Here is a 27858-nt window from a genome sequence, read left to right on the forward strand (position 1 = left end):
ATTATGCTTCCTCCTCTTCTTCTTTAGTTTTGGCCTATGATTTTATTTATTTTTTTGCCACCAGGCATTAGTTCACCAACTGAAATGGAGCGTGCATTAACTTGCAATTTAGGAGCAATGATTCACCAAACCTGCTTTTTCCAGTGTAACAAATTTCTTCTGATTTTATTTTGTAGTAACAAGTAACTAAGACGAGGGGAAATGTAGTGGACTAGTAGTTCTCCTTAAGTACAGAAACAAAGTATTTGAACTTTGTTACAATACAACACTGTTAATAACAGATTCACGTTCTTTTTCTTTTAATGTAGGGCATTTATTTAGGACTGTAAACAATCAGTTTCACCGGAAATCCTTTAGTAGGTGTCTTATAACACTTTTATGGACACCCTGCAGCCAATCAGAAACAAGTAATCACCCAGACCATGGTATAAAGTAGCTTAATACGTTTAGTAGTAGTAGTTGTCTAGTAGAAGTAGGTTAGTAGATGTAGTAGGAGTCGTGAGCTAGGTTTGTAGAGATGTAGTAGTAGCAGGAAGAGATTAAGATAATATGTACCTCAGTTAAACTCAAACTTTTATCTGTTGCCACAATCATCAGTTTTCCCACTGGAGGGATTTTACTGTGTAGCAGCTGCAGGAAGCACTTTAACACAACTGGCTTGCACCTGCTTGTCCCAACTGTTGTCTGTTTCTCTTATTCTTTTACAGCGCTTCTGCCTCCACGATGCAATGTGATCAGGTTATTTATTTAATTTTTATGATAGCTAGTACCCAAAGTGGGCACACCAAATATTTTCCCCAAAAGGTGAAATGATGGGAATTATACACAAATGTATTATCAATAAATTGATATATTTATGATTAATGGGGTTAATATGCTTCAAACCCCTGCAAAAGGACAAACAACCATCCCACCCGGTCCAGAAATGTCTATTTAACAGTGTGTAGAACTGTGTGTGTTTGTATGAGCTTACAGAGCCACAGACAGACAAGAGTGTGAAAAAGTACAGGTGCTGGTCATATAATTAGAATATCATGAAAAAGTTGATTTATGTCAGTAATTCCATTCAAAAAGTGAAATTTGTATATTATATTCATTCATCACACACAGAGTGATATATGTCAAATGTTCATTTCTTTTAATTGTGATGATTATAACTAACAACTAATGAAAATCACAAATTCAGTATCCGAAAATTAGAATATTACTTAAGACCAATACAAAAAAGGATTTTTAGAAATGTTGGCCAACTGAAAAGTATGAACATGAAAAGTATGAGCATGTACAGCAGTCAATACTTAGTTGGGGCTCCTTTTGCCTGAATGACTGCAGCAATGCGGCGTGGCATGGAGTGGATCAGTCTGTGGCACTGCTCAGGTGTTATGAGAGCCCAGGTTGCTCTGATAGTGGCCTTCAGCTCTTCTGCATTGTTGGGTCTGGAGCATCGCATCATCCTCTTCACAATACCCCATAGATTATCTATGGGGTTAAGGTCAGGCAAGCTTGCTGGCCAATTAAGAACAGGAATACCATGGTCCTTAAACCAGGTACTGGTAGCTTTGGCACTGTGTGCAGGTGCCAAGTCCTGTTGGAAAATGAAATCTGCATCTCCATAAAGTTGGTCAGCAGCAGGAAGCATGAAGTGCTCTAAAACTTCCTGGTAGACGGCTGCATTGACCCTGGACCTCAGAAAACACAGTGGACCAACACCAGCAGATGACATGGCACCCCAAACCATCACTGACTGTGGAAACTTTACACTGGACTTCAAGCAACGTGGATTCTGTGCCTCTCCTCTCTTCCTCCAGACTCTGGGACCTTGATTTCCAAAGGAAATGCAACATTTACTTTCATCAGAGAACATAACTTTGGACCACTCAGCAGCAGTCCAGTCCTTTTTGTCTTTAGCCCAGGCGAGACACTTCTGTCTTGTTCAGGAGTGGCTTGACACAAGGAATGCGACAGCTGAAACCCATGTCTTGCATACGTCTGTGCGTGGTGGTTCTTGAAGCACTGACTCCAGCTGCAGTCCACTCTTTGTGAATCCCCCCCACATTTCTGAATGGGTTTTGTTTCACTATTGCTTGTACACTTTTTTTCTTCCACATCTTTTCCTTTCCTTCGCCTCTCTATTAATGTGCTTGGACACAGAGCTCTGTGAACAGCCAGCTTCTTTAGCAATGACCTTTTGTGTCTTGCCCTCCTTGTGCAAGGTGTCAATGGTCGTCTTTTGGACAGCTGTCCAGTCAGCAGTCTTCCCCATGATTGTGTAGCCTACAGAACTAGACTGAGGGACCATTTAAAGGCCTTTGCAGGTGTTTTGAGTTAATTAGCTGATTAGAGTGTGGCACCAGGTGTCTTCAATATTGAACCTTGTCACAATATTCTAATTTTCTGAGATACTGAATTTGGGGTTTTCATTAGTTGTCAGTTATAATCATCAAAATTAAAAGAAATAAACACTTGAAATATATCAGTCTGTGTGGAATGAATGTATACATTATACAATCAACAAATCAAAATCAACTTTTTCATGATATTCTAATTATATGACCAGCACCTGTATACGCTGCCAGATCTCCTGTAAGTGGAAGAGAATAACATTTGGCTGCCTCCCCTCCTCCCCCAGAGCAGCAGTAGAGGAGACAGGTGTGATTTTTGACAGTTTTTTTTAAATTTGACAAACAGATTAGTTCTGTTATTAAAGCCAGTTTCTTCCAGCTGAGACTCTTGGCTAAAGTAAAGCTAACTTCCAAAGAGTCATACATACGCATGTGATACGTTTAGACTACTGTAACTCTTTGTATGTTGGATTGGACCAGTCATCCCTTCGTCAGTTACAGTTAGTCCAGAACGCAGCAGCTCCACTTTTAACTGGGAATAAAAAACGTGACCACATTTCACCAGTTTTGGCCTCGCTCCACTGGCTTCCTGTTTCAGGATTGATTTTACAATTGTATTGCTTATTTTTAAGATTTTAAATGGGTTGTCGCCTTCTTATTTATCAGAGCTTTTACATGTCCACACACCTGTCAGAGCACTGAGGTCATCCAATCAGATGCTCCTCGATGTGCCCAGATCCAGGTTAATAAATAAAGGTGAGCGAGCCTTTTCATTGGCTGCTCCAAACCTCTGGAATGGTCTACCTGTTCATATAAGAACAGCTCGGACCGCTGGAACATTCAAGTCCTTGCTGAAGACCCACTACTATTTGTTGGCTTTCAATTCAAGTTGAGCTTTGACACCTTGTCCTTTTTTCTACTGTTGGTTATTGTGTATTGGGTATTGTTTGTGTATATTATCATTTTGGGTTTTTTAAGGTTGTTAAGCAATTTGGTCAACTATGGTTGTTTTTAAACGTGCTATACAAATACAATTCAACTGAATTACTCTTGAACATATCATCTGGGTGCCTGTGTTTTGTGAGTAACTAGATGGCGCCGCAGAATGGTGACACGGTGTGTTGGTGCGCTATGTTTTCTTTTGTTTTGTGTTTTAACTTTGTTTCTTGCGATGGTAGCCGTATCTCATTCACCAGTGAAGAGCTCGTGAACTTCAGGGGGACAACACCATTGGACTTATTTCCCACTTTTCTTCTCCCTTCACTGGAAATTTTGGACATTCTGGTCAAAGGTGGGCTCACCTTTGCTCACGCAGCGAAACGTCGGAGGAGAGGGAAACGGGGCCGGTGCGCTTGTGCGTCTCTGCCAGCGAGGATTACGCACATCGTTCCCGGGAATATTCCTCTCTAACGTGCGCTCACTGCCCAACAAACTGGAGGAATTACAACTGCTGTTGGTGGGAAACCGGGACTTTTCTTCATCTGCTGTTTTGTGCTTCACGGAGACATGGCTCTGTGGATTAATACCGGACTCTGCGCTGCAGCTGGCAGGCTTCCAGCTTTTCAGAGCGGACAGAGACACGGATCTCTCCGGCAAAACTAAAGGTGGAGGAATCTGTTTCTACATCAACAGCGGCTGGTGCAACAATGTGACAGTGATCCAGCAGCATTGTTCTCCTGACCTGGTATATTTCATCATAAACTGTAAGCCTTTTTATTCACCCCGTGAGTTCCACTCATTCATTCTGGTCGGTGTTTACATCTCACCGCAGGCCAACGTGCAGGACGCACAGCGCATGCTCGCTGACCAGATACTGTGTGTGGAGCGGACCAACACGGACTCCCTAGTTATTGTCCTTGGAGACTTTAATAAAGGGAACCTCACTCATGAACTCCCTAAATATAGACAGCATATTAAATGCCCAACCAGAGAGGAGAACATTCTGGATCACTGTTACACCACAGTCAGGGATGCTTATCACGCCGTCCCCGTGCTGCACTGGGTTTCTCTGACCACGTCATGGTTCACCTGATCCCCGCCTACAGGCAGAAACTAAAGCTCTGCAAACCTGTAGTGAGGACATCAAGGAAGTGGACCAGTGTAGGCTGTGGAGGATCTCCAGTCGTGTTTGGATTCTACTGACTGGGATGTGTTCAGGACTGCTACCAACAGTCTGGATGAGTACACAGAGGCTGTGACGTCATACATCAGCTTCTGTGAGGACTGCTGTGTTCCATCAAGCACCAGGGTGAGTTACAACAATGACAAACCCTGGTTCACAGCCAAACTCAGAAGGTTAAGGCTGACTAAGGAAGAGGCGTTCAGGAGTGGGGACAAAGACAGATTTAAAGAGTCGAAGTACAAGTTTAGCAAGGCAGTGAAGGAGGCTAAACGACGGTACTCTGAGAAGCTCCAACGCCAGTTCTCAGCGAACGACTCTGCGACTGTCTGGAAAGGACTTAGGCAGATCACCACCTATAAGCCTAAAACCCCCACTCCTTCAATGACCAACACCTAGCCAACGACCTGAACGAGTTCTACTGTTGATTTGAAAGACAAAAGGACAGTCCTGACACCATCCCCCCCCCCACGACACCTCCCTACAGCTACAGCCACTGTGCTTCACCTCCCCCACCTCAGCAGGGTCTTGGGCCTCCCCACCAATGCCCTCCATAAAGGTCCCCCCCCCCCCCCCCCCCCCCCCACCCACCTCAGTGACGACTCTCTCCATCCATGAGAGGGACGTCAACAGACTCTTTAGGAGACAGAACCCCAGGAAAGCTGCTGGACCGGATGCTGTCTCCCCATCCAGCTTGAACCACTGCGCTGATCAGCTGTCTCCAGTGTTCACAGACATTTTCAACACCTCACTGGAGACATTCCACGTGCCAGCCTGCTTCAAGACCTCAACCATAATCCCTGTCCCCAAGAAGCCAAGGACCACAGGACTTAATGACTTCAGACCCTTGCGCCTAGCGCCTTGTGCTTTCACACCTCAAAGCCATCACTGACCCCCTCCTGGACCCCCTGCAATTTGCCTACAGAGCCAATAGGTCTGTAGACGATGCAGTCAACCCTGGCCCTCCACTACATCCTCCGGCACCTGGACTCCGCAGGAACCTACGCCAGGATCCTGTTTGTGGACTTCAGCTCTGCCTTTAACACCATCATCCCAGCTCTGCTCCATGAGAAACTCTCCCAGCTAGGCGTGCCTGACTCCACCTGCAGGTGGATCACTGACTTCCTGTCTGACAGGAAGCAACATGTGAAGCTGGGGAAACACGTCTCCGACTCACAGACCATCAGCACCGGATCGCCCCAGGGCTGTGTTCTTTCCCCCCTGCTCTTCTCCCTGTACACCAACAGCTGCACCTCTAGTCACCAGTCTGTCAAGCTTCTGAAGTTTGCGGATGACACCTCCCTCATCGGACTCATCTCTGATGGTGATGAGTCCGCCTACAGGTGGGAGGCTGACCACCTGGTGACCTGGTACAAGCAAAACAACCTAGAGCTCAACACTCTAAAGACAGTGGAGATGGTTGTGGACTTCAGGAAGAACCCAGCCCCACCTGCCCCCATCACCCTCTGTGGCGTCTTTCCGCTTTCTGGGAAGTACCATCTCCCAGGACCTCAAGTGGGAGCTGAACATCAGCTCCCTCGTGAAGAAAGCACAACAGAGGATGTACTTCCTGCGGCAGCTGAAGAAATTCAACCTGCCAAAGACAATGATGGTGCACTTCTACACAGCCATCATTGAGTCCATCCTCACATCCTCCATCACCATCTGGTACGCTGCTGCCACTGCCAAGGACAAGGGCAGACTGCAGCGTGTCATTCGGTCAGCAGAGAAGGTGATTGGCTACAATCTGCCGCTGCTCCAGGACCTTTACGCCACCAGGACTCACCAGGAAAGATTGTGGCCGACCCCTCCCACCCCAGACACAAACTCTTTGATTTAATAAAGTTATAAATATGTACATTAATAACTTTATCAAATTGACTAATAAGAAACGGGGCACCACCCTGGACTCTGGTGTTTTCTTAAAATACAGATATCAAATGATTTAATTAATTAATCTCATATTTATAAAGTGAAAGAGTGAATCCGAGCACTGACCTGCACAACCAGCTGTTACTACAACACATATAGAAATAATCTGTGTGTGTGTGTGTGTGTTATTGTTAGTTATAAAAAAAAGCACATGAAGAAGAAGCTCAAACAAAACTTGAGATCTTAACTCCTGGCAATAATAATAATAATAAAATGGAAAATAATCTGTCTTTTAGTCAACTCAGAGTTCTGGTGGTCATTTCGGAGATCTGAACTTTTAAACTATGAAAAGAAAGCTTATTAACCACACAGCAGCACGGAACTAACACGTCCTAATGGCGTGGTAGACACAATGAATGCAGCCTTACTACACCTTTATTTTTTTTAATACATTTAAATTGCAGCCGTTTGCCTTGCATAGCTTCAGGTCCGCCCGAGCGCAGATGCTTCTTAATATCCCCACAGGCTGACTTCTTGTCTTTCGACATTATTGGCTTCTGCAATGTTTCTCCTTCAAGGTGAGCACAAATGTCCTACGTATCTTCAAAAGGAGAATTGTAGCAGTGCAATGTAGAGCTCTCTTTTCAGCAGCCTTTTCCTTGCATTACGTCACGTGACTCTCGAGGAACAGCAATGTGTCTTTGTAGAAACAGTGTTCCAGTAACTTTAATAATCCAAGGAACACACTGTTGTTGTGCTGGAAAGGTCTGTGTAAACTAGATATTCTGTCAAATTGCTAACCAGTTTGTGATTTTTGTGCTTCTCTGTAAACAGGTTGCCTGTTTGAGAACGGGCTGTGTTCACCATATGAGATCTGCCTCAACGGTAAGATGTCCAGCACACACAAACACAAACACACACATTTTAAAAGCTTTATTTGTATAGGTATTCAAGTATATTTAACCAGATCAGTTGCAGATCAGAAAAAGCTTCATTCATGTAAAGGTGAAAAACACAGACCATTGCTTCTCTTCTGGGTTTGTCATTACCTGGCTCACGAGCCATGATAAAACACAATAATACATAATACACAGTGTGCAACCAATAGCCAACTAAACAGAAACATTGTTCCGGATGTTTGGAGAGAGCCATTAAGGGGGTTGACAGCACAGAGAAAAGCACCAAAAGGGATGAAGAAACACAGCAGGCCCTGCCACAGCAGACACTTTTGAAGGGGTAAAACTTAAAAAGTGTCTGCGCCTGACAATGCTTGCTACGGGAAAAGTTTGATTTTCCAGCTCGCTCCGTTATTTGTGGAGGTTGGCGAACGCTAGCGATGCTAAGCCGACGTCACAACCAAACGTTAGCAATTGGTTATGGCAGATCCAATAGTTTTAAACATCAACAGAGTACCCGCCTTCAAGGAAGTTAACACTTGTCAATGGAGAGTGGCCAGACTCTCTCAGAAGCAAATTAAGAGGGAAAAAGAGAGAGACACAAGGATGTATAAAAGCAGTTAACATGCATATTGTTCAAATCAGAATTCAGCTGGTATGAAATAGACAATTCTTCGAAAAGAACCTCACTGATTTATACTACCCAGATCATGCACTTGCAGGAGGACAGCACCAGACTGCATTAGCCTTAAGAGCATAACAATCAGCTTTCCAGTGCCCTTTCTTATGACAAAAGTTACAGACCTTCTTCTTCAGACATCTGAACTCCCAACATTCCATTGCGTTAAAACGTAATCATCTGCCAAAGCAGCCGCAGCAGTAGCTGTTTTTACCTTTTGATCGCTGACATATGTGGTAATTCTCTCCGGTAAAGAATTTTTAAATTGCTTCAAGACTATCATGTCACACAGCTAATCCAAACTCTCCACCTTTATTGCGAAACCCCAGTGCGTAAATTGAGCAGTCAAATCACGGGAAAATTCAAGGTGTGTCTTTCCTTCAAGTCCGAAAACGTTGACGAAAAGCCTCAGGGACCAACTCATAAGACTTGAAAACAGCTGACAGTGATGAAAAGGCCTCCTGCGCTCTACCGGTCAAAACACACTGGAGCATTAACGTTCGAGCAGAGCCCGGCGACCTTCTTGTGACCGCGAGGCGCTTAAACAAAGAGAAAAATGTCTCTGGATCCCTTTTAGTACATTTTGGCAACAACCGTAGACTAGAGCTTAGATCTGGCCCAAAAAATCAAGCCTGACCCATCCCGAGCCCGTGCATGTTGTGTCCGAGACCGGCCCGGCCCGACACATTAATTGGAATTATGAGCCCGAGCCCGTTTTCAACCTGACACTTTTTTAATACGTGGGCCGTTATAACTGACGTTGTCAACTACAATTCAGAGTTGTTTGAACTCAACACATTTCTCTGTGAGGGCTTGCTTCGCCCTCATGCTTGGAGAAGTAACAGAAGAGGACGTTGAAGGCTATCATCTTTTCCGCCACGGCGAGCCTGCTTCATGTGTCTGTTCATCATCCAAGTCCCTGTTTTATTTGCTGTGATAGGCGAGCAGCGTGCCGCACTTAATGCACTCGACAAAGCTGACACATATGTTGTCACTGCCACGACTTGTTTAAAATGGTTCCATTCCTCCGACTTTCCTCCAAACTTGCTCAAAGGTAATTCTTCTGTTTTTCTTTTTTTCTTTACATCCTCAACCTCCATGTTGCACTTAAGCTACACCATACAGCCCAGCAGGCCCGGTGTGATGTGTGCGAGACAGCCCACGGCAGGTCGTGTAACTGTCACGTTATTTTTAATCTATTGATACGTGTTCACGGGCACGTTTTTCTCGTTTTTTACATGGTGGCCAGCACGAAAATGTGAAGTAATGTATTTCAATGGGAAGCATAATTCGTGGCCACAGCACGAAAATGGTAGGGAGTAGTATAAAGAGCTGAAAATCCGCGCAGGGAGGTTGGTCGGGGTGGTGGATTGGTCAAACAACACAGGACTGTCACCCGGGCGAGCGGGGATCACGTCCCGCGTGTGGCGTTTTGTTTCCTAAGTCTTCCGAATCACAACCGTCTTCCTAATCACGACCGTCTCCTGGCGTGTGAGGCGCCCTTTCCCTGTAGGATTTTTCCTAAACCCAACCTCCGCCATCCCGTTATTGTCGTGCGCCCCCGCGGCCGTCTTGCGGCCGCTTCCCGGCATATGGGGCGTCCTTTTCGGCCGTCTCCCGGCCATTTCCCGCCTGCGGCCACCTCCCGGCATATGGGGCGTCCTTTTCGGCCATCTCCCGGTAAAAAAACGTGCCTGTGAACACGTAAAAATAACGTGACATTTACACGTAAAAAAACGAGAAAAACGTGCCCGTGAACACGTATCAATAGATTAAAAATAACGTGACATTTACACGAACTGCCGTGAGACTGGGTTGTGCGAGAGGAGGAGACTCCGCGCATGGCACATGTTGCATTCTGTAACTGTAGTCCAGCTTGTGTAACTTTTTGGACACATTTGTTACTTTGGCCTAAACATAGACTATATAGATAATATTTCTGATTATGGCATAGCTTTCTCCCCACCCAATTAGGCTAATAAAGTAATGATTAAAATAAACACAAATACTTGATCGAGGATAGTGGCGGTTTTGATATTTTGGGTAGTCTACGGTAGAGTTTAGATTCTCTGCCCGAGCCCGGAGCTAACTTTTAGAGCTAACTTTTCCCGTTCGGTCTGATAGCGCAACTTTTCCACTGCCGACTGCTTCTCAATCTCTGCCATATGCTTCATTGTTTCATGCTCCAACTGTAAGCATCTCTTTTTGCTGCTCAAATGTTAAACCACTGGTTGCCCAAACTGGCAGTAACAAACCAGCGGTAGTAGTTGGAATGGGCGTTTGCTCTTGAGTCAAAACACCCTTTTCACTCAAATTTGCCTTCAAAATACTGTCCTTCAAACGCTACTCAGAAATCTCAATCGCATAGTTATATGCTTCTTTTAATAAATTCTCTTTTGTGCACTTATCCAAAAACTTAAAAAAGGGCCAACACAAGTACCAACCAGATGCGTAAAGGGCCAAATAAACCCACAAAGAGATCATGAAATCCCCACAACCTTAACATGCCTAACTGAATATTGCTAACACTAAAGTTATCCCTAGTCTTCATGCAGTGACCGTGGCGGGTAGTTATCCACTAAATATAGCGCGGAAAAAAGGCAACCAAAGAAATAGTCGCGGGGCTACGGCCGTGCTCCCAAGCACTTTGGCTCTCACCACTCTCAAAAACAGACTTGACGGGCCCAAAGGAGTACCAGCCCTTTGCATCGCACAATTACGCACCAGTTGAAACTTACCTGAAACCACCTGCTCTACGCTTGAAAACAGCGACCAATCATTAACTTTAAACCAAATTGCCGTATATCTCCATAGTAACACGTATAGTCTACCAAAACATTCAAAGCTTCCGACTACCCGAGAACCAACGCAGCCCCGTAGTAACTTGAAGAACTCAATGTAGCAGGACTCGCTGATCGCTGCACAGATCACAGCCCAGACAGACAATTTACAGGCAACAGTGTTTATTTTTTTCAACACAACTTTTCAACACAACTTTATATATACTACCAACTGTGCACCTCTGTCTGTCCAGCTAATGGCAGGCAACAGCCCGTAGCTCACGTTTTTACAAAGAACCAACAAATCGATCTCACAGTCCAGTCCTGTCTCTGTGGTGTGTGGCAGACATCTGAAGGTCCAGCACACTACTTTATATAAAGGGAGAGTTTAATTAGTACAACGATCAGCTGAGACAATTAACTCACCTGGCACTGCTCTCCTGCTCTATCCCCACATCTCTCGCCACTGCAGAGAGGTGTAGAAATATTAATGCACATGCAATCTGAATTGCTGTTGTCTTACATTCATACTAGCTTCTTTAAAAACAAATGCTGGGTTTTGTAATGATGCCCTCACTACCACATATAGATATGAAACCCCGCTCTCTCTGCCTTACTCTTCCCTTGCGACCTCTCTGGCATAAAGAGAAAGGACACCCCTGCTGAGAATCAACCTAGAAGCAAAAAAGCTCAACACATAAAAGTTGTTGACAGAAAATGATCTGCATATATTTTGGAATCCTGGAAACACTTTTATGTATGATCCCATTGGATCAGGCAAATGATAACCGGGTTACTCCCCAGAGCTCATAATCTATCTGTTCTGAGATAACCTTTATTTCATTGGTTTAATGGGAAGCTGTGCAGAGCAGTCTTCACTTATCAACATCTTAGCAGGATTTAAAGCAAAGACAGAGAGACAACAGAGATACTAGAATCTGTTGTATCTCATTAAGCATGTAAATAGTCTGCTAGGTGGTGCAGGTGGCCGTGCTGTCTGGTTTCTGACCTGCTTCCTGACGTGTGTTTACTTCGGGCAGGGTGTGATTGTTCTGAATTCATTAGCTCGGATGTTTCCTGTGTGCATGGTGTCCCTTTAAAATGTGCCCCGTAATCTAATTCTGACAGAGAAGGTGGGGATGAAAAAACCAAATGCATGTCTAGTTCTGTGAGAAAAACATTATATCAACCGTGAATTGTATTTTCAGCCCGAGCTCGGTCTTTGTTGTGACTGCCTCAGGTGACCTTGTTTGTCTCAACTGCTTGTATAGTTTGTCTGTTGTATTAGACGGCTGCTAAATTTGTCTTTGCTCTGCTGGTCACACGTATATCTTCTACCTTTGTTATCCAACTGCATATAAGTATTATTTCTTTTTGTGATTCTGAAAATCTTAAAAAGAGGATTGCTACAGGAAACAGTTTAGGGGGGAGGGACATTGCAATAATTCAATTCAAAATCCCTGCAATCAGGACTAGTATAGTATACCAAGGCATTCTCATGAACAGGTTCGTGCAGTACAGTACAAAAATGTTTGCACACCAATTTGTATGATATCCTAGGAAACTAGGCGACCGCCGGCTGGTCACATGACCTCAGCTACAGAGCTCCATGATGCTGGCTACAGAGCCCCGTCATATCAGCCGCAGTTGGTAGTTGTGTTTAGCCGTCAATAGGTGACTGTGAGCCGGTTACAGGCACTGCCACATGACGGGCCTTTCAGGGGCATGACAGTTGAGTTTAGCCGGAAAAAAGTGAGCGTCATGCGGCGACGACAGTTAAGTTTAGGAAAAAGATCGTGGTTTGGATTAAAACGCCCCCGAGGAATGAACACACATTTCCTTGGTGAAAGTATTTAGTTTTGGCCAGGAAGCTAAGATAGTTCACGTGCTGGGGCAGGACCACATGAAGGAGTCACAAGTCAAATCTAATGGGTTGCAAGATGATTAACAGGCTATGAAAGATGACAAAATATAACTCTGCTACACAAGAATTGCTATTAATTGTTGTCTTTTCTTGTGAAATACGGAATAGTTGTACTTCTATTTATTTATTTAAAGTCTTAAAATTGTTGGTGGAACTGCTCACAACTGATGACTCAGAGCTGATGTCTCTTGACATAAGGGACCGTTTGGTATTTATGGAATGGACCACCGGAGGAAAATAGGGGAGGGTCATGTCTTTTTATTCTTTGTTGAGGGGAGGGTCATCCAATTTTTTTTAGTCTAGGGGGGAGGGTCACCCAACTTTTGTATTCGTGAGAACAGCAACATTTCAAAGTGGCTTGTTTGGTGCATATCTATCCATGTAGCTCTCTCAGTCTCGGCCCCTATCACTAGCAGATGGGTCCCTCCCTGTTTAGACAGCCAGACAATTTGAGCTGTAGCTTTAAAGACCGCGGGATTTCCCAAACTGAATTAATCCCGCTCGCACATATGAACACGAAACTGCTTTGCTAGCTCCATCGTGTTGTAACTAACTGATGAAAAAAAAATGTTTTCATTAGCATGATTGCCGTACTGTTTAGTTCAAAAACATCCAAAACACCGTACGAAAACATAACGGACCAGACGCAAGCTTTGAGAGATGGGAGGTCTCCAGGCTGCAGCCATACCAGACTCAAATATCCTTTGGTTCCCGGTGATATATGCCTTTTCAAGGCATTTGAGAAGGAAGGAGTGGTAGCATGCAAGCTCCCAAATTGACGCTCGTCTGAGAAATGGAGTTTTGGATAATGTTGAGCTTTGGCAGCTTTACCAATATGCTAAAATATACAATGACTGAGGAAGACTAGTGACAAGTCCATAGCAACCAGTGTTGAACTTGTTATTTCCCAGTGTCCTTTGCTGAATGGTCTCAATGTTTTATTGTTTTATTTCATGTGAATACTAGTTTACTAGATGAGTAACTTAGTATTTGAAGTAATGCAGGAAGTGTGCATTTAGTTCCCATGCTTATTGTGTTTCCACAACAATGTCAGTGAGTAAATCTACTGAAATGGACACCACACCATAACAGAGGAGTGGGATGTGTAAGATGAGAATGGTTTAGTCATGTATGTCATGGCTGTAAAAGAACAATGGGCATCTGTTTATCTTTTCCAAGCACAAACCAGTACAGAAGACATCAATAAGTAGTTGGGGAGGGTCATCCCTTGTTTCCATATCATTTTGGAGGGTCATCCAAAATTCATTGCTGGTGAAGGGAGGGTCAGGTGTATTTTGACTAAAGGTCCCAAAACTCCTCCGGTGGCCCCTGGAATAAATAACAAACAGTCCCTAAAGGCAAAATGATAAAAGTTACAAAGTACAAAGTTGAAATAAAAACTTGAATCTATTCCCAGTAACTGTTGAAAAGATGGAGTGGGTTCTATCTATTTTGCAGATTTCAGTGGTGCACACAGTTTTGTGGAGGTTTTTTTTGTTGCCTCACTGCCTTTTGGGCTTTAAACACAATTTACTGCTTTACCTCTGTTTCTTCATAGGTCATTAAAGAACAATCAGTTGGATGGTTATTCAATAGTGATGGAGGACTCTGTCCAGACTTTGAGTGATCGTTTCCCTTCACTACTGACCTTAACTGCTCAGACTCTGTTATTTTGAAGTTTCACATTGTGTAGATTGGCACCTGCTGCTTGCGATCACCTTGCACCTAAATTTTAGCCCATATCTGACCAGGGTGTCAATCTTTTACAGAAGTCTGACAAACATAGATTGCTATTTACTTAGCAGCACTAATTAGATAAGTCCTCCCACACTCCTCTGGAATCAGCTCCTGCTAGAAGGTATGAAGGTTCTAATGTATGAGAACCCTCACTGATATAAATAGGGTGGACAAAATAATAAGAGTTTCAACAAAAACTGAACATTATATTCTGTTGTATTAGACTGCTCTACCGATCTATCTATCTATCTATCTATCTATCTATCTATCTATCTATCTATCTATCTATCTATCTATCTATCAACATATTAATAATGTAGTAATATACAGTATCATACTGATAAGTTAAGCATCACAGCTCTTGACAGTTTTCACCATAGAAACATCAAGTACTGCTACAACACAAAATAAGCAAGGTGACTACTTGTAAGCTAATTAACGCAGTAACTGTGAATCAAAGACCGACTTTTAAATGCAATAGCTATGGTGTATGTTGTCGGACCATATGAATACCTTAAAAAAGTGGAGAAATGTAAAGCAGGCTGTGTAAAAAGATCAGGACTGTGACTTTTGACATGTTTTTACTAGGGCTGTCAATCAATTAAAAAATGTAATCTAATTAATTACATACTCTGCGATTAATTAATCGAAATGAATCGCATACATAATTAATGGTGCCTGAACCGATACTTTTTAAGAAAGTAAAAAAAGAAAAGAAAAAAAAGGGTACTAAACAACAGTTGGTGACATTAAAGAACGGCTTGTTTATTGCTAAGGCCATATGGTCAAAATGAAATGATTTAATAATAATGTATAACAATAACAATAACTTATTTCACTAGTAAATTGCTGTTGAACGACAAAACAACAACCAGATAGGAAAAGGACATTTAACAGTAACTTCAAATGCACCACGAGGCTGTAGTTTACCAGTTTCAATGAACGCATCGTTTGTGTTGTTTCTCCGACGGCAGCTGCAGATTGTTACATCCCGGTGTTGAATCCTCTACAGTAAAACACAGTCACACTTTACACCGTTTAGCGTTAGCTGTCAGCATTTTAACCGTGTTTAATCCAGCTACTAGCTAGCGGTAGGCTAACGTTAGCTGCTGTCGAGTATAGTGTTAACTAGCTAGCGGTAGGCTAACGTTAGCTGCTGTTGAGTATAGTGTTAACTAGCTAGCGGTAGGCTAACGTTAGCTGCTGTTGAGTATAGTGTTAACTAGCTAGCGGTAGGCTAACGTTAGCTTCTGTTGAGTATAGTGTTAACTAGCGTCACATGCAGCGGGGTTTCTGTTTCCTGTAACGTCTGTTTCAGAGCATCAGAGAGAAGAGCAGACATATCAGTGGCACCAGATTTTCGTCTGTATGCAAACATCAATATGGAATGGATTAATCTGCGTTAATTTTTTTAACGCGCTATTTTTTCTCCGATTAATTAATCAAAATTAACGTGTTATTTTGACAGCCCTAGTTTTTTAATGTAGCAAGCATTAGCAACCGGAAGTTAGAAGACAACCGGAACTGGATCAAGCTGAAAAAGGTGGAATGAGGTCAATACTTGTCTAACTTGCTTTTACTGGCTTGGTGGGTGTCACCCAAATGTGTCCTCAAATGCTAATCATTATGAACTAGTGGTAAAATGATTGTGTCAGTCCCCGGCAGTTTGGCTGCGCTCTTAGCCCAAGTTTCAAAGAGCATGAAAAGCTCTCCTTGGGTGAGTCAGGTGAGGTGAGGTTGCGCTGACAGCTGGATCTCACAGTGGAAAAGCTACGGTGGCTGCACCTCCAGCCATTGTTCTCACCCACTGTGTGTCCGACCTGCTTCAATAGCTGCTGTCAAACTGCCCCTCGCACACAATGCCAGTCTTTTGTGTTGGTGATTGGCAGCTCAGACTCTATCAGGACACACAGCAGCTCTGATTATCTGACTGGCTATAATCTCTTGGCAGAAAAAAAAACTTTGAGTAATGTTGGTATTGTTCAGCTGACGACATTCTCTTTCTCTCTCTTTCTACCTTTTTTTCCAACAACAAAGGGAGAATGTGACAACTAGACAACTACATATCTCAATACCCAGAGGATTGCTTTTACCTTGGCATTGGAAGACATTAAAACACTTTTCACATAGCTTCTCCTGGATGAAAACTACACTTGTGACAACAGTATTTAGAAAAGATGCCTTGCCTGGAGATTTTGGAGAATTAAACAGTGTTAATGTAAAAAAGAGAAAGAGAAGTCCAAGCCACTCTTCTTGCAAAAAGTTTAAAAAAGCCTTTCAAATGGCTATTTCATATCAAAATCCTGGGCAGCAACCCACGTGTATCGGCACATATGGCCTTGTTCAGGGTGTAAAGACACAGTTTCCCATTTAGTAGACACCTCCATACATCTTCGTCCACTTATCCGTGGTCAGGTCGCAGGGGCAGCAGCTCCAGCAGGGGACCCCAACTTCCCTTTCCCAAGCCACATTAACCAGCTCCGACTGGGGGATCCCGAGGCGTTCCCAGGCCAGGTTGGAGATATAATCCCTCCACCTAGTCCTGGGTCTTCCCCGAGGCCTCCTCCCAGCTGGACGTGCCTGGAACACCTCCCTAGGGAGGCGCCCAGAGGGCATCCTTACCAGATTCCCAAACCACCTCAACTGGCTCCTTTCGACCCAAAGGAGTAGCGGCTTTACTCTGAGCTCCTCACGGATAACTGAGCTTCTCACCCTATCTCTAAGGGAGACACCAGCCACCCTCCTGAGGAAACCCATTTGTACCGCTTGTACCCTGGATCTCGTTCTTTCGGTCATGACCCAGCCTTCATGACTAGATCGAGAGCTTTGCCTTCTGGCTCAGGTCTCTTTTCGTCACAACAGTGTGATAAATTGAATGTAATACCTCACCCGCTGTGCACCCGATTCTCCGACCAATCTCCCGTTCCATTGTACCCTCACTCTTGAACAAGACCCCAAGGTACTTGAACTCCTTCACTTGGGGTAAGGACTCATTCGCTACCTGGAGTAGGCACTCGGTGAGGCAATCGGTTTCCTGCTGAGAACCCTAACCCTAACCCTGGGCATACTCCCAGGCTCCCTCCAGGTCCCTTGCGAGAGTAAACAGGCTGGTCCATTGTTCCACGACCAGGACGGAATCCGCATTGTTCCTCTTCAACCCGAGGTTCGACTATCGGCCAAACCCTCCTTTCAAGCACCTTGGAGTAGACTTTACCAGGGAGGCTGAGAAGTGTGATACCCCTGTAATTGGCACACACCCTCTGGTCCCCCTTTTTAATCAGGGGAACCACCATCACAGCAATGTTGAAGAGGCGTGTCAACCAAGACAGCCCCTCCACACCCAGAACTTTCAGCATTTCTGGACGGATCTCATCAATCCCTGGGGCTTTGCCACTGTGGAGTTGTTTGACTACCTCAGCGACTTCCACCAGGGAAATTGACGACAATCCCCCATCATCCTCCAGCTCTGCTTCTGACATAGAGGGTGTATTAGTTGGATTTAGGAGTTCCTCAAAGTGCTTCTTCCACCGCCCTATTACCTCCTCAGTTGAGGTCAACAGCGTCCCATCCTTACTGTACACAGCTTGGATGGTTCCCCTGCTTCCCCCTCCTGAGGTGGCGAACGGTTTTCCAGAAGCACCTTGGTGCTGACCGAAAGTCCTTCTCCATGTCTTCTCCGAAATTCTCCCACACCCGCTGCTTTGCCTCTTTCACGGCAGAGGCTGCAGCCCTTTGGGCCCAACTGCCTCTGTTGTCCTCTGGGATAACATATCCCGGAAAGACTCCTTCTTCAGTCGGACGGCTTCCCTGACCACCGGTGTCCATCACGGTGTTCGTGGGTTACCGCCCCTTGAGGCACCTAAGACCCTAAAACCACAGCTCCTTGCTGCAGCTTCAGCAATGGAAACTTTGAACATCGTCCACTCGGATTCAATGCCCCCAGCCTCCACAGGGATGCAAGAAAAGCTCCGCCGGAGGTGTGAGTTGAAAGTCTGTCGGACAGGGGCCTCCTCTAGACGTTCCCAATTTACCCGCACTACCCGTTTGGGCTTACCAGGTCTGTCCAGAGTCTTCCCCCACCCCCTGACCCAACTCACCACGAGATGGTTATCGGTTGACAGCTCTGCCCCTCTCTTCACCCGAGTGTCCAAAACATACGGCCTCAGATCAGATGAAACGGTTATTAAATCGATCATTGACCTTTGGCCTAGGGTAGGGCTGCACGATATTTTGTTTCATCGTCTACATCGCGATGTGCGCCTGCGCGATAGTCACATCGCAGGACGTTGCGATGTTGATGCTACAACTTCTTTGCTGCTTGATAAAAAAGTAAACTTTCACCGTTCTACTTTTCTAAGTCAAAAGTATCGTACGCTGACACAGTGATGCACATGCTTTTCCATGGGTAGTGAAGCTACAGTAGTCAGTGTTTTATGTTCGCTGCAAAGACAAACTAAATCACCTGATTAATGCAACATAATCACGACATATCCCGGCTATTTTTCACCGCAGAAAGCTGGTACCAGCCAGGCCAAAGCTAACATAGTGAGCCTAAAGAAAAAAGCGTCTAACGTTATGGTTTGGAGCTGCGACGCTGGAAACGTAACACTAATCTACAACAGCAGTCTGTTTCTGATATAACGTAATTTACACTGATTTAAGTGCTCTTGGATACACAGTTTGTTGAAGAGTGTGACATGCAGGCTCTGCATGCACAGCAAACCAACAATCATAATCAATTTTAATCAATTTATCAAACAACCAAAGCAGGCCCCGCTAGTCGACCACAACCTGACATTTAGAGGAAGCAACATGCATGCATTATTATTATCATTCACTTTAGCCTGGATTGATATTATATGAATACAATGGTGTCATGTTAGTCAACCAGTGTATTTCTTCCTAATTTCCTTCTCCAAAATCACTTCAGAGGAGTAATTTTTGTAGTTTTATGTAAAGTTTTTGTAAAACATTAAAGTTCAACAAAGTTCAACAAACTTAAAATTTGTCTTTTTTTCATATCGCAATATAGATCGCAGGGAAAAACAATATCGCAATGTAAGTTTTTTCCAATATCGTGCAGGCCTAGCCTAGGGTGCTCTGGTACCAAGTACACTTATGAGCATCCCTATGTTCGAACACGGTGTTATACGTTATAGACAATCCATGACTAGCACAGAAATCCAACAACAAACAACCACTCGAATTTAGATTAGGGAGGCCATTCCTCCCAATCACGCCTCTCCATGTGTCTCCATCATTGCCCATGTGCGCGTTGAAGTCCCCCAGCAGAACTATGGAGTCCCCCCCTGGAGCCCCATGGAGGACTCCATTCAAGGTCTCCAAGAAGGTTGAATACTTGAATGCCCGGCGCCTCACACCCTGGGCAACTCCGGAGAAGAAAAGAGTCCAACCCCTATCCAGGAGTATGGTTCCAGAACCGAGACTGTGCGTAGAGGTAAGCCCCACCAGATCTAATTGGTAGCGCTCCACCTCCCGCACAAGTTCCGGCTCCTTACCCCACAGAGAGGTGACGTTCCACGTCCCCAGAGCCAGCGTCTGCCGCCCGGGTCTGGTCCGTCGAGGCCCCTGACGTTCACTGCCACCTGTGTTGCAGCGCACCCGCCACCAGCGGTTCCTCCCACAGGTGGTGGGCCCATGGGTTGGAGAGAGAGGTGCCACGTTGCTTTTTCGGGCTGTGCCCGACCGGGCTCCGTGGCAAACCCGGCCACCAGACGCTCGCTGATGAGCCCTCCATCTGGGCCTGGCTCCAGACGGGGGCTCCAGTCTTCCTCCAGGCAGGGTAACTTCACCTCTTCCTCGATGACTCATAGGGGTTTATAGACACCTGATCATTGTAAACACCTGAGCACACAGCCAGGGATCTCAAAGATGACAAATGCAACGTATAACCACCAGCTGGCTCTACAAAATATATAGAAGAAAAAACGAAAGAAAAGAAAAATTGCTGTGCAAAACAGAACAAACACAGGACATAGTTTCTGGCTTTTGTTTGATATTTAGTGTTGACAAATGGCTTTTTATTGAGTTTCCTCTTAGCAAAATACTTTTATTGTGAAGGGTAGCCACGGAAAAGCCAGCGTTATGGCAGTGCCTTTTTTCCCAGCCTTTTTCAACACAAAATGTTCCTGTCAGCTATCCGCTCGTGCTCCAGGAAAGTGAAGAAAGGTTTCCTTGGTATATCCAGCAATCATTTAAAGGCATACTATGCAGTTTGCGTCTTTTGTCAAACAGCTAACCCTAGAGTCGCTGTGGAGTACTTGTATTTAACGTTACTGTCGTAAATACCACTCACGCAGAGCTGTCTCTGCACTCACGGCCTGATCCCCTCCCCCCTGGTCTTATTATCAACAATGGATGCATTAACAACTTCATAAATTAGATTAGATTAGATTCAACTTCATTGTCATTGTGCAGAGTACAAGTACAAAGACAACGAAATGCAGTTTGTGTCTAACCAGAAGTGCAAAAAAAGCAGAAAAGTGCAATGTGATACAAAGGTGGTGGTAAAAACTGACATACAACAAGCAAGCACAACAACATACAGCATAGAACGCAAGCAAGTTTACTTGACATGTTGATAAAATGTCGGGATTACAGTCTTCAAGTTGGCCATATTAAAGGGTCCTGCGATTATGTGAACACCATCGGTGTGGGCCTGCTGCTTTTGGTTTATGGTGTCCAGCAGCAGAGAGAGCGGCATGTTTACACAGGCGTAACGATCACTACTGTTAACTCTCTCGGTAGAGAAAAAGCCGGCATCTTACAGACATGTACTCAAGGTCAGTGTTTATCTATAATTGTCCCGTTATTACACCAGTTATCATGCATGTACATACAGAGCCCCCCTCCTCTGCTCTTACAGTCCTCAGTCCTGTCCCAGCAGAGCAGAGTGCGGCCTGCTATCTGCATGTTAGCATCGGGTATCCCCGGGTGAAGCCAGGTTTCAGTGATAATCAAAACACAGCAGTCACGAACATATTGATTTCCAGCGAGTTGTAGCAAGTCGTCTGTTTTATGCACCAGGGCTCTGGCATTGGAGAGATACAGGCTCGGTAGAGGTGGCTTGTGTGCTATGCTAGCTTTAGCATAACACCGGACCTGCGGCCCCACTATTCCTCTCCCTCCTCCGTCTGCACCGCCTCCTAGACCCAACAACAATCCACAAAGACACTCGAAATAGATATCTGGTGCTGGTCACCGATGTCCAAAAGGTTCTGTTGGGTGTAGCAGATGTTCGCAGAACCGACAATCGTAAAGCAATTTGTGATTCTCGCGAGAATTGGCGGGGCGCCACCTCCCAAACGTCCATTGCTGGTTTTCTCAGCCCCCCATTAATGTCCAAATCTCCCCAAAATGGTCTCAATCGTTTGTGCTATGTTTGTGCTGATTTGTGGCGTTAAAAAAAACATTTTTACCACTTTGGTTTTTGGCTTTGGAAATCCAAAGATTCTAGAAGTTATCTCACATTAACGTTTTCTTCTTCATTGGCCTCTATGGCGAGGAAAAAGCTTAACGTAGTTTAATGTACCTAAACAATGATCAATCATTGCCAAATTTCTCTATCATATTGCTCCTCATAACCACTGAAAAATGTCAAAAAATTTAACCCAAAGTCCCATTATTATGGACGTTATCTGACATTAAGCGTTTCTGCTTCATTAGAGCCTATTGTAAATACAATTGATGATTGATCGTTGTGTAGGTACATTAAACCACGTTAAGCTTTTTCCTCGTAATAGGGGCCAATGAAGAAGAAAACATTAACATGAGATAACTTCTATATATATATAGAATATATATAGAATATATCGTTGGATTTTGGTTTAGTTTTTTTGACAGGCTTAAGTGTTCATGACAAGATATGATCATGAGAAATGTGGTGATCATTGTTTAGGTACATTAAACCACTTTAAGCTTTTTCACGTTAAGCGTTTTAGAATGTCCCATTCATGGGAGTGATGGCTGCTGTCAGAAGCCTTTGCAGCGTAAATAGTAGCCGTGTAACAAATAAAGCCTGGTAACATAAAAACCAAAGTAGTAAAGATGTTTCTTTTAACAACACAGTCTCACTCCCTACTCGTCAAATGTATGACGCATTGACGCATGACGTATGACCCCTTGTGTTAATTTTCAACGCCAAGGAGGTACCCGTTGGGTTATTTTTTGACGAGGGGGTCCGTCAGATAGACATTCATGTTAATCCCTCACCGTCAGATATAGACGAAAGAAAAAACATGCCCATAACTCTAAATCTGTGACAGTTTTATTATTGGTATTTTTAGCCCAATAACAGCTGTTTTAAGCAACATTATTCACCAGATATTATCACGGTTTATATGTATTTCTTTTAATGTTATTATTTCGGTCTATTTCGGCCAGGGAAGCTGGGTTGCTTTTTTGTTTATTTATATCTTTTAAACTATAACGCTAGATCTATCAACATATATTTAGATGTTATCATGGTATTCATTTCTTTATTTTAATAATATTATTTTGGTCTTATTACCGGTGAAATATTACAGTATGCTGTAATACAGAACATTACGATATGATCCGAGCTAGACGCATTCAAAGCCGATTTCCCACAATGCAATGCGGCCATTCATTCAGAGAATCGGGCAGCGATCAGCTGGTCTTTAACGACAGTATTGCTTCTATATACATATATATACAATCAGTGGTTTAGTCCCCAGCAACAACACGTTGCTCAGCTTTATTCCAGTAAGTTATGCACCGTAATAACGTTTAAAACAATCAGCTGAAGTGACGTAGTAATTACCGCTCCTCGTCAATAAAAAACCAATAATGAAAAAATAGTGTTTTATGCTAAGCACTTTGATTTGCCTTATATATACTATATAAAATACCTACAGTTGAGTGGTTAGAAATACAGCCTAATGGCTTGTTTGACTAATGGGCATTTGTTTTAACTTGTACTGTTGTGAAAAACAATAAACTATATACAACGAGAAACATGTTTTATTTTATTTTCCATACATAGGCATTTAAAAACGCAATTTTCTAATTTTGCAGTTGATGACTATTAATAGCAAATACTAAAGGGAAAAACATGAGCATATTTATGTGTGGGACTTAGTTTGATTTAATATCACACTGCATTATTTGTTTTAAATAAATGCCTTTTTTGAAATGTCAATTTATGGTAGGCCTAACATATTAATTATTATATTCAGATGATGATCCTCATATCAATCACTATGGTTACAGCTTGTAGCCATCCTAACCTGTGTAGCCTTTACTGAGAGACTACCTTTTCAAAATGAAGAAGGGACTAGTTTTAGGAAGCATTTTCAGGAAATTAAAAAGATAATCAGATTGTTGCTGAGTTTTTGTTTACAGAGTAAGATGTATATAGCTTTGTATGGGTATGTGTACATATACAACGTGTTTTGGCATTCTGGGCACACTTCTACCTCAGCCTATATACTGCACACAGACACAACTCACACATCTCATTCAACCATTTCACAAGCTGAGGAAAGGGTCGTGACATGAGTCAGAGGCTATGAGAGGTTATAAATGATGAACCAATCCATCAGCTCTGCTCCTATAGACACCTTGGTGTTCATGTGGACAACACCTGGCTGGAAGGCCCGTGTTCAAAGTGTGTCTTATCATTTAGAGCAGACACTCACGGTGAATCAGAGGGTTTATGTTATACAAGGCTGCATTACAGAGCATATTCATATGACTGTCATGGAGGTTGTGGAGAGGAATAGAAAGCAGTCTCTCCAGGCAAGTACAGAAAAGATGGTCTGATCTATCTTTATTCTCCATGCCAAGTATGAGCTCTTATCCTCTGGCAGAAGATATGGGTACACTTAACATTTATAAACTAATTTGGACCTACCTCAATTAAAACTTGAAATAATGTTGCTTGAGGCTGCAGGGGAATAGCTTCATGATGTATTATATGGTTGTGTGTTGCTCTTGTCACTGTTTGTGAAAGATGAACAACAGATTGTTGCTGTGTGATGTGCAGTCTGACTACATATCACTTTGTTTATGTTGTTTTTTTATTGTAAGTCATCATCTGTATGATAAAACAATATGTCAAGTGTGGAGCATTTGAACTCAAGGCAGATATTCCTCTGGGGACAATATAGTATCACCTGCAACACGGTCTCCATGATGTGTAAAAATTAAAACGTTGTCGTAGGACTATAGCAAACACATCGTTGGAAAGGTCTCAACCTGGACAGTAACATATGTCAGTCTGAAGAGGATACATAACTCCTGCTTTGAAATATTGACCTCTGAACCTTGAACCCAGTCCATCTTTGAAGGCTTGTCATTTAGCAACAGAAGGTGCTACACACATAGGACCAGCTGTTATAGAGGTACTACACACATAGAACCAGCTGTTATAGAAGGTACTACACACATAGAACCAGCTGTTATAGAAGGTACTATACACATAGGACCAGCTGTTATAGAAGGTACTACACACATAGAACCAGCTGTTATAGAAGGTACTACACACATAGGACCAGCTGTTATAGAAGGTACTACACACATAGGACCAGCTGTTATAGAAGGTATTACACATATAGAACCAGCTGTTATAGAAGGTACTACACACATAGGACCAGCTGTTATAGAAGGTACTACACACATAGGACCAGCTGTTATAGAAGGTACTACACACATAGGACTAGCAGTTATAGAGGTACTACACACATAGGACCAGCTGTTATAGAGGTACTACACACATAGGACCAGCTGTTATAGAGGTACTACACACATAGGACCAGCTGTTATAGAAAGCTCTAGACCTCCGCTCTCATGTAGATATGGTTTTCAAAGTTTCCCCACTGTAAGCACTGTCAAATATGGTAATAAGCTATTTTCAACTATTTAACGATTATATTTTTAAAATCTGATGATACCAGTGTGTTCTCCATCCCAAAAAACCCCCAGGGTGTATCCAAAATTATACACTACCAACTTCTAATTATGAGAAATATACCAATATATTGAAAAACTACAACTCCCATAAGAGACGCCACAGAAGCTGTTTCAAAGCTTGTCTATTTGTAGTTGTTCCGGGGTGGGTTTGGGGGGACATGTTCGACTCCTGTGTTTCTGCTGTCTGCCGTGAGTGGGCTTCATTCCATTTCAGATTGCCACCGCCTGCCGGCCGGCCGAGCAAACAGTTCATGAGACAAATACATGAAACTGTATTTTATTTTTTTTTATAAATCTTCAAATACAACGTTAGACAAAAACATCAGTATTACGAATATTATGTATTTTTATCTTCTTATCCGCTGTACTGCGTCACTTCTGGAGTCTTCAACTGATTGTTTTAAACGTTATTACGGTGCATAACTTACTGGAACAAAGCTGAGCAACGTGTTGTTGCTGGGGACTAAACCACTGATTGTATATATATGTATATAGAAGCAATACTGTCGTTAAAGACCAGCTGATCGCTGCCCGATTCTCTGAATGAATGGCCGCATTGCATTGTGGGAAATCGGCTTTGAATGCGTCTAGCTCGGATCATATATGAATAAACAAAAAAGCAACCCAGCTTCCCTGGCCGAAATAGACCGAAATAATAACATTAAAAGAAATACATATAAACCGTGATAATATCTGGTGAATAATGTTGCTTAAAACAGCTGTTATTGGGCTACAAATACCAATAATAAAACTGTCACAGATTTAGAGTTATGGGCATGTTTTTTCTTTCGTCTATATCTGACGGTGAGGGATTAACATGAATGTCTATCTGACGGACCCCCCTCGTCAAAAAATAACCCAACGGGTACCTCCTTGGCGTTGAAAATTAACACAAGGGGTCCTTGACCATGCGTCAGACATTTGACGAGTAGGGAGTGAGACTGTGTTGCTTTTAACGCCACAATTCAGCACAAACGTAACACAAATGATTGAGACCATTTTGGGGAGATTTGGACATTAATGGGGGGCTGGGTGGGGTCACTGGCCAGAAAATGTAAAATTAAAAACCTTAACAGCACAAATCATAACTTTTACGGCACAAACATAACACAAACAAATAGCAGTGTTTTGAATAATTTTTGGATGACATGGGGGGCCAGCTTCACACAGGTCCCTCCCCGGGGCTGCTGTACGGAGCGTGTCAACAGCCTGCTGCGTGCTCCGTCTGCAGGGTTGTTTTTCAGTTTTTTTCCTCAACCTTATTGTTCGGCCATTTAGTTTTATTCACAGTTTTTTGTTCAGTGGATACCCAGGAAATCAAGTGTGAAGTAGATTGGGTGAACGGTTCATGACATATTTCAAAGACAGACCACACACACACACACACACACACACACACACACACACACACACACACACACACACACACACACACACACACACACACACACACACACACACACACACACACACACACACACACACACACACACACACACACACACACACACATACTGACAGACACACACACACACACACACACACACACACACACACACACACACACACACACACACACACACACACACACACACACACACACACACACACACACACACACACACACACACACACACACACACACACACACACACACACACACACACACACACACACACACACACACACACACACACACATTATAAATGCGTTATAATCCATTATAGAGAGGCTTCATAGAAAGTGTTACCATAATTCTTTTTGTAACGTTTTTGTTTGAAATATGAACATTATATATATTTTATTTGACTTTGAGGATTTCTTTCTGAACAGCTAATAGTCCAGTCGAGACATGTCTTTCATCTCCTGCGTTACCATGGAGCCACTGTTGCCCACCAGGTGTTGATTGGGTCCCTTGTCTTTACTGTCAGAGCTATAGTGGAGCTCATCTTGAAGAAGATTGCTCAGCATGGAAAATCTCATTTTCAGCAGAGAATATGGCCTCCAGTTAACTTAGCAAGATGAGAGCTAAATTGAATTGTAAAGTATTATTATTCCTGTGCTATATATGGGGTGTATACAACATTATGACCCTCTGATTTGAAGGGGTGACCCCGAACTCTGCACCACTTAGACTATACGAAGCTACTCTTTCAATGTCTGTGTCTCAATCGGTTGCATGTTTTCATACAAAAGGAGCTTTACACACAACCTTATCACAGCTGAATATTTCATCACTGTAGCCAGAGTGGCTGGTCGGTGAGCAAAAAAGTTCACGTCAAGCCCTGAATGTATGTAATGAAATGCATATAAAAACAAATTTGTAATGATCGATGAGAGGCAAGACTTGACAATTGTAATTTGACTATGTAAATTCTTAGTCACCCCTACTGATTTGTACTTTGAATCAAAAGACCAGGAGGGACCCTTCACAGAAAGGATTAGAGAAGATTTTTATTCATTATCTTGAGTAACATGGATGCTGCCAATCTGCAAATGGGTGAATATGACAGTTAGGTGGTCTGCCATAAACCAATTGACTACTTTTGTTGGACT

At 43.3% G+C, this 27858-nt stretch overlaps 1 protein-coding gene across 2 annotated transcripts in view; it reads left to right on the forward strand.

Moving 5' to 3' along the window:
- Positions 1-27858, forward strand: part of LOC144526488 (receptor-type tyrosine-protein phosphatase N2-like) — a 313934-nt gene that overhangs the window by 33090 nt on the left and 252986 nt on the right. For both annotated transcript variants that reach the window (XM_078263997.1, XM_078263998.1), the window contains exon 2: positions 7168-7218. In XM_078263997.1, the coding sequence (XP_078120123.1) occupies positions 7168-7218 (51 nt within the window). The remainder of the gene's footprint in view (positions 1-7167; positions 7219-27858) is intronic.

The sequence above is a fragment of the Sander vitreus genome, chromosome 12 (assembly GCF_031162955.1).
Source record: "Sander vitreus isolate 19-12246 chromosome 12, sanVit1, whole genome shotgun sequence".
Classification (NCBI taxonomy): Eukaryota; Metazoa; Chordata; class Actinopteri; order Perciformes; family Percidae; genus Sander; species Sander vitreus.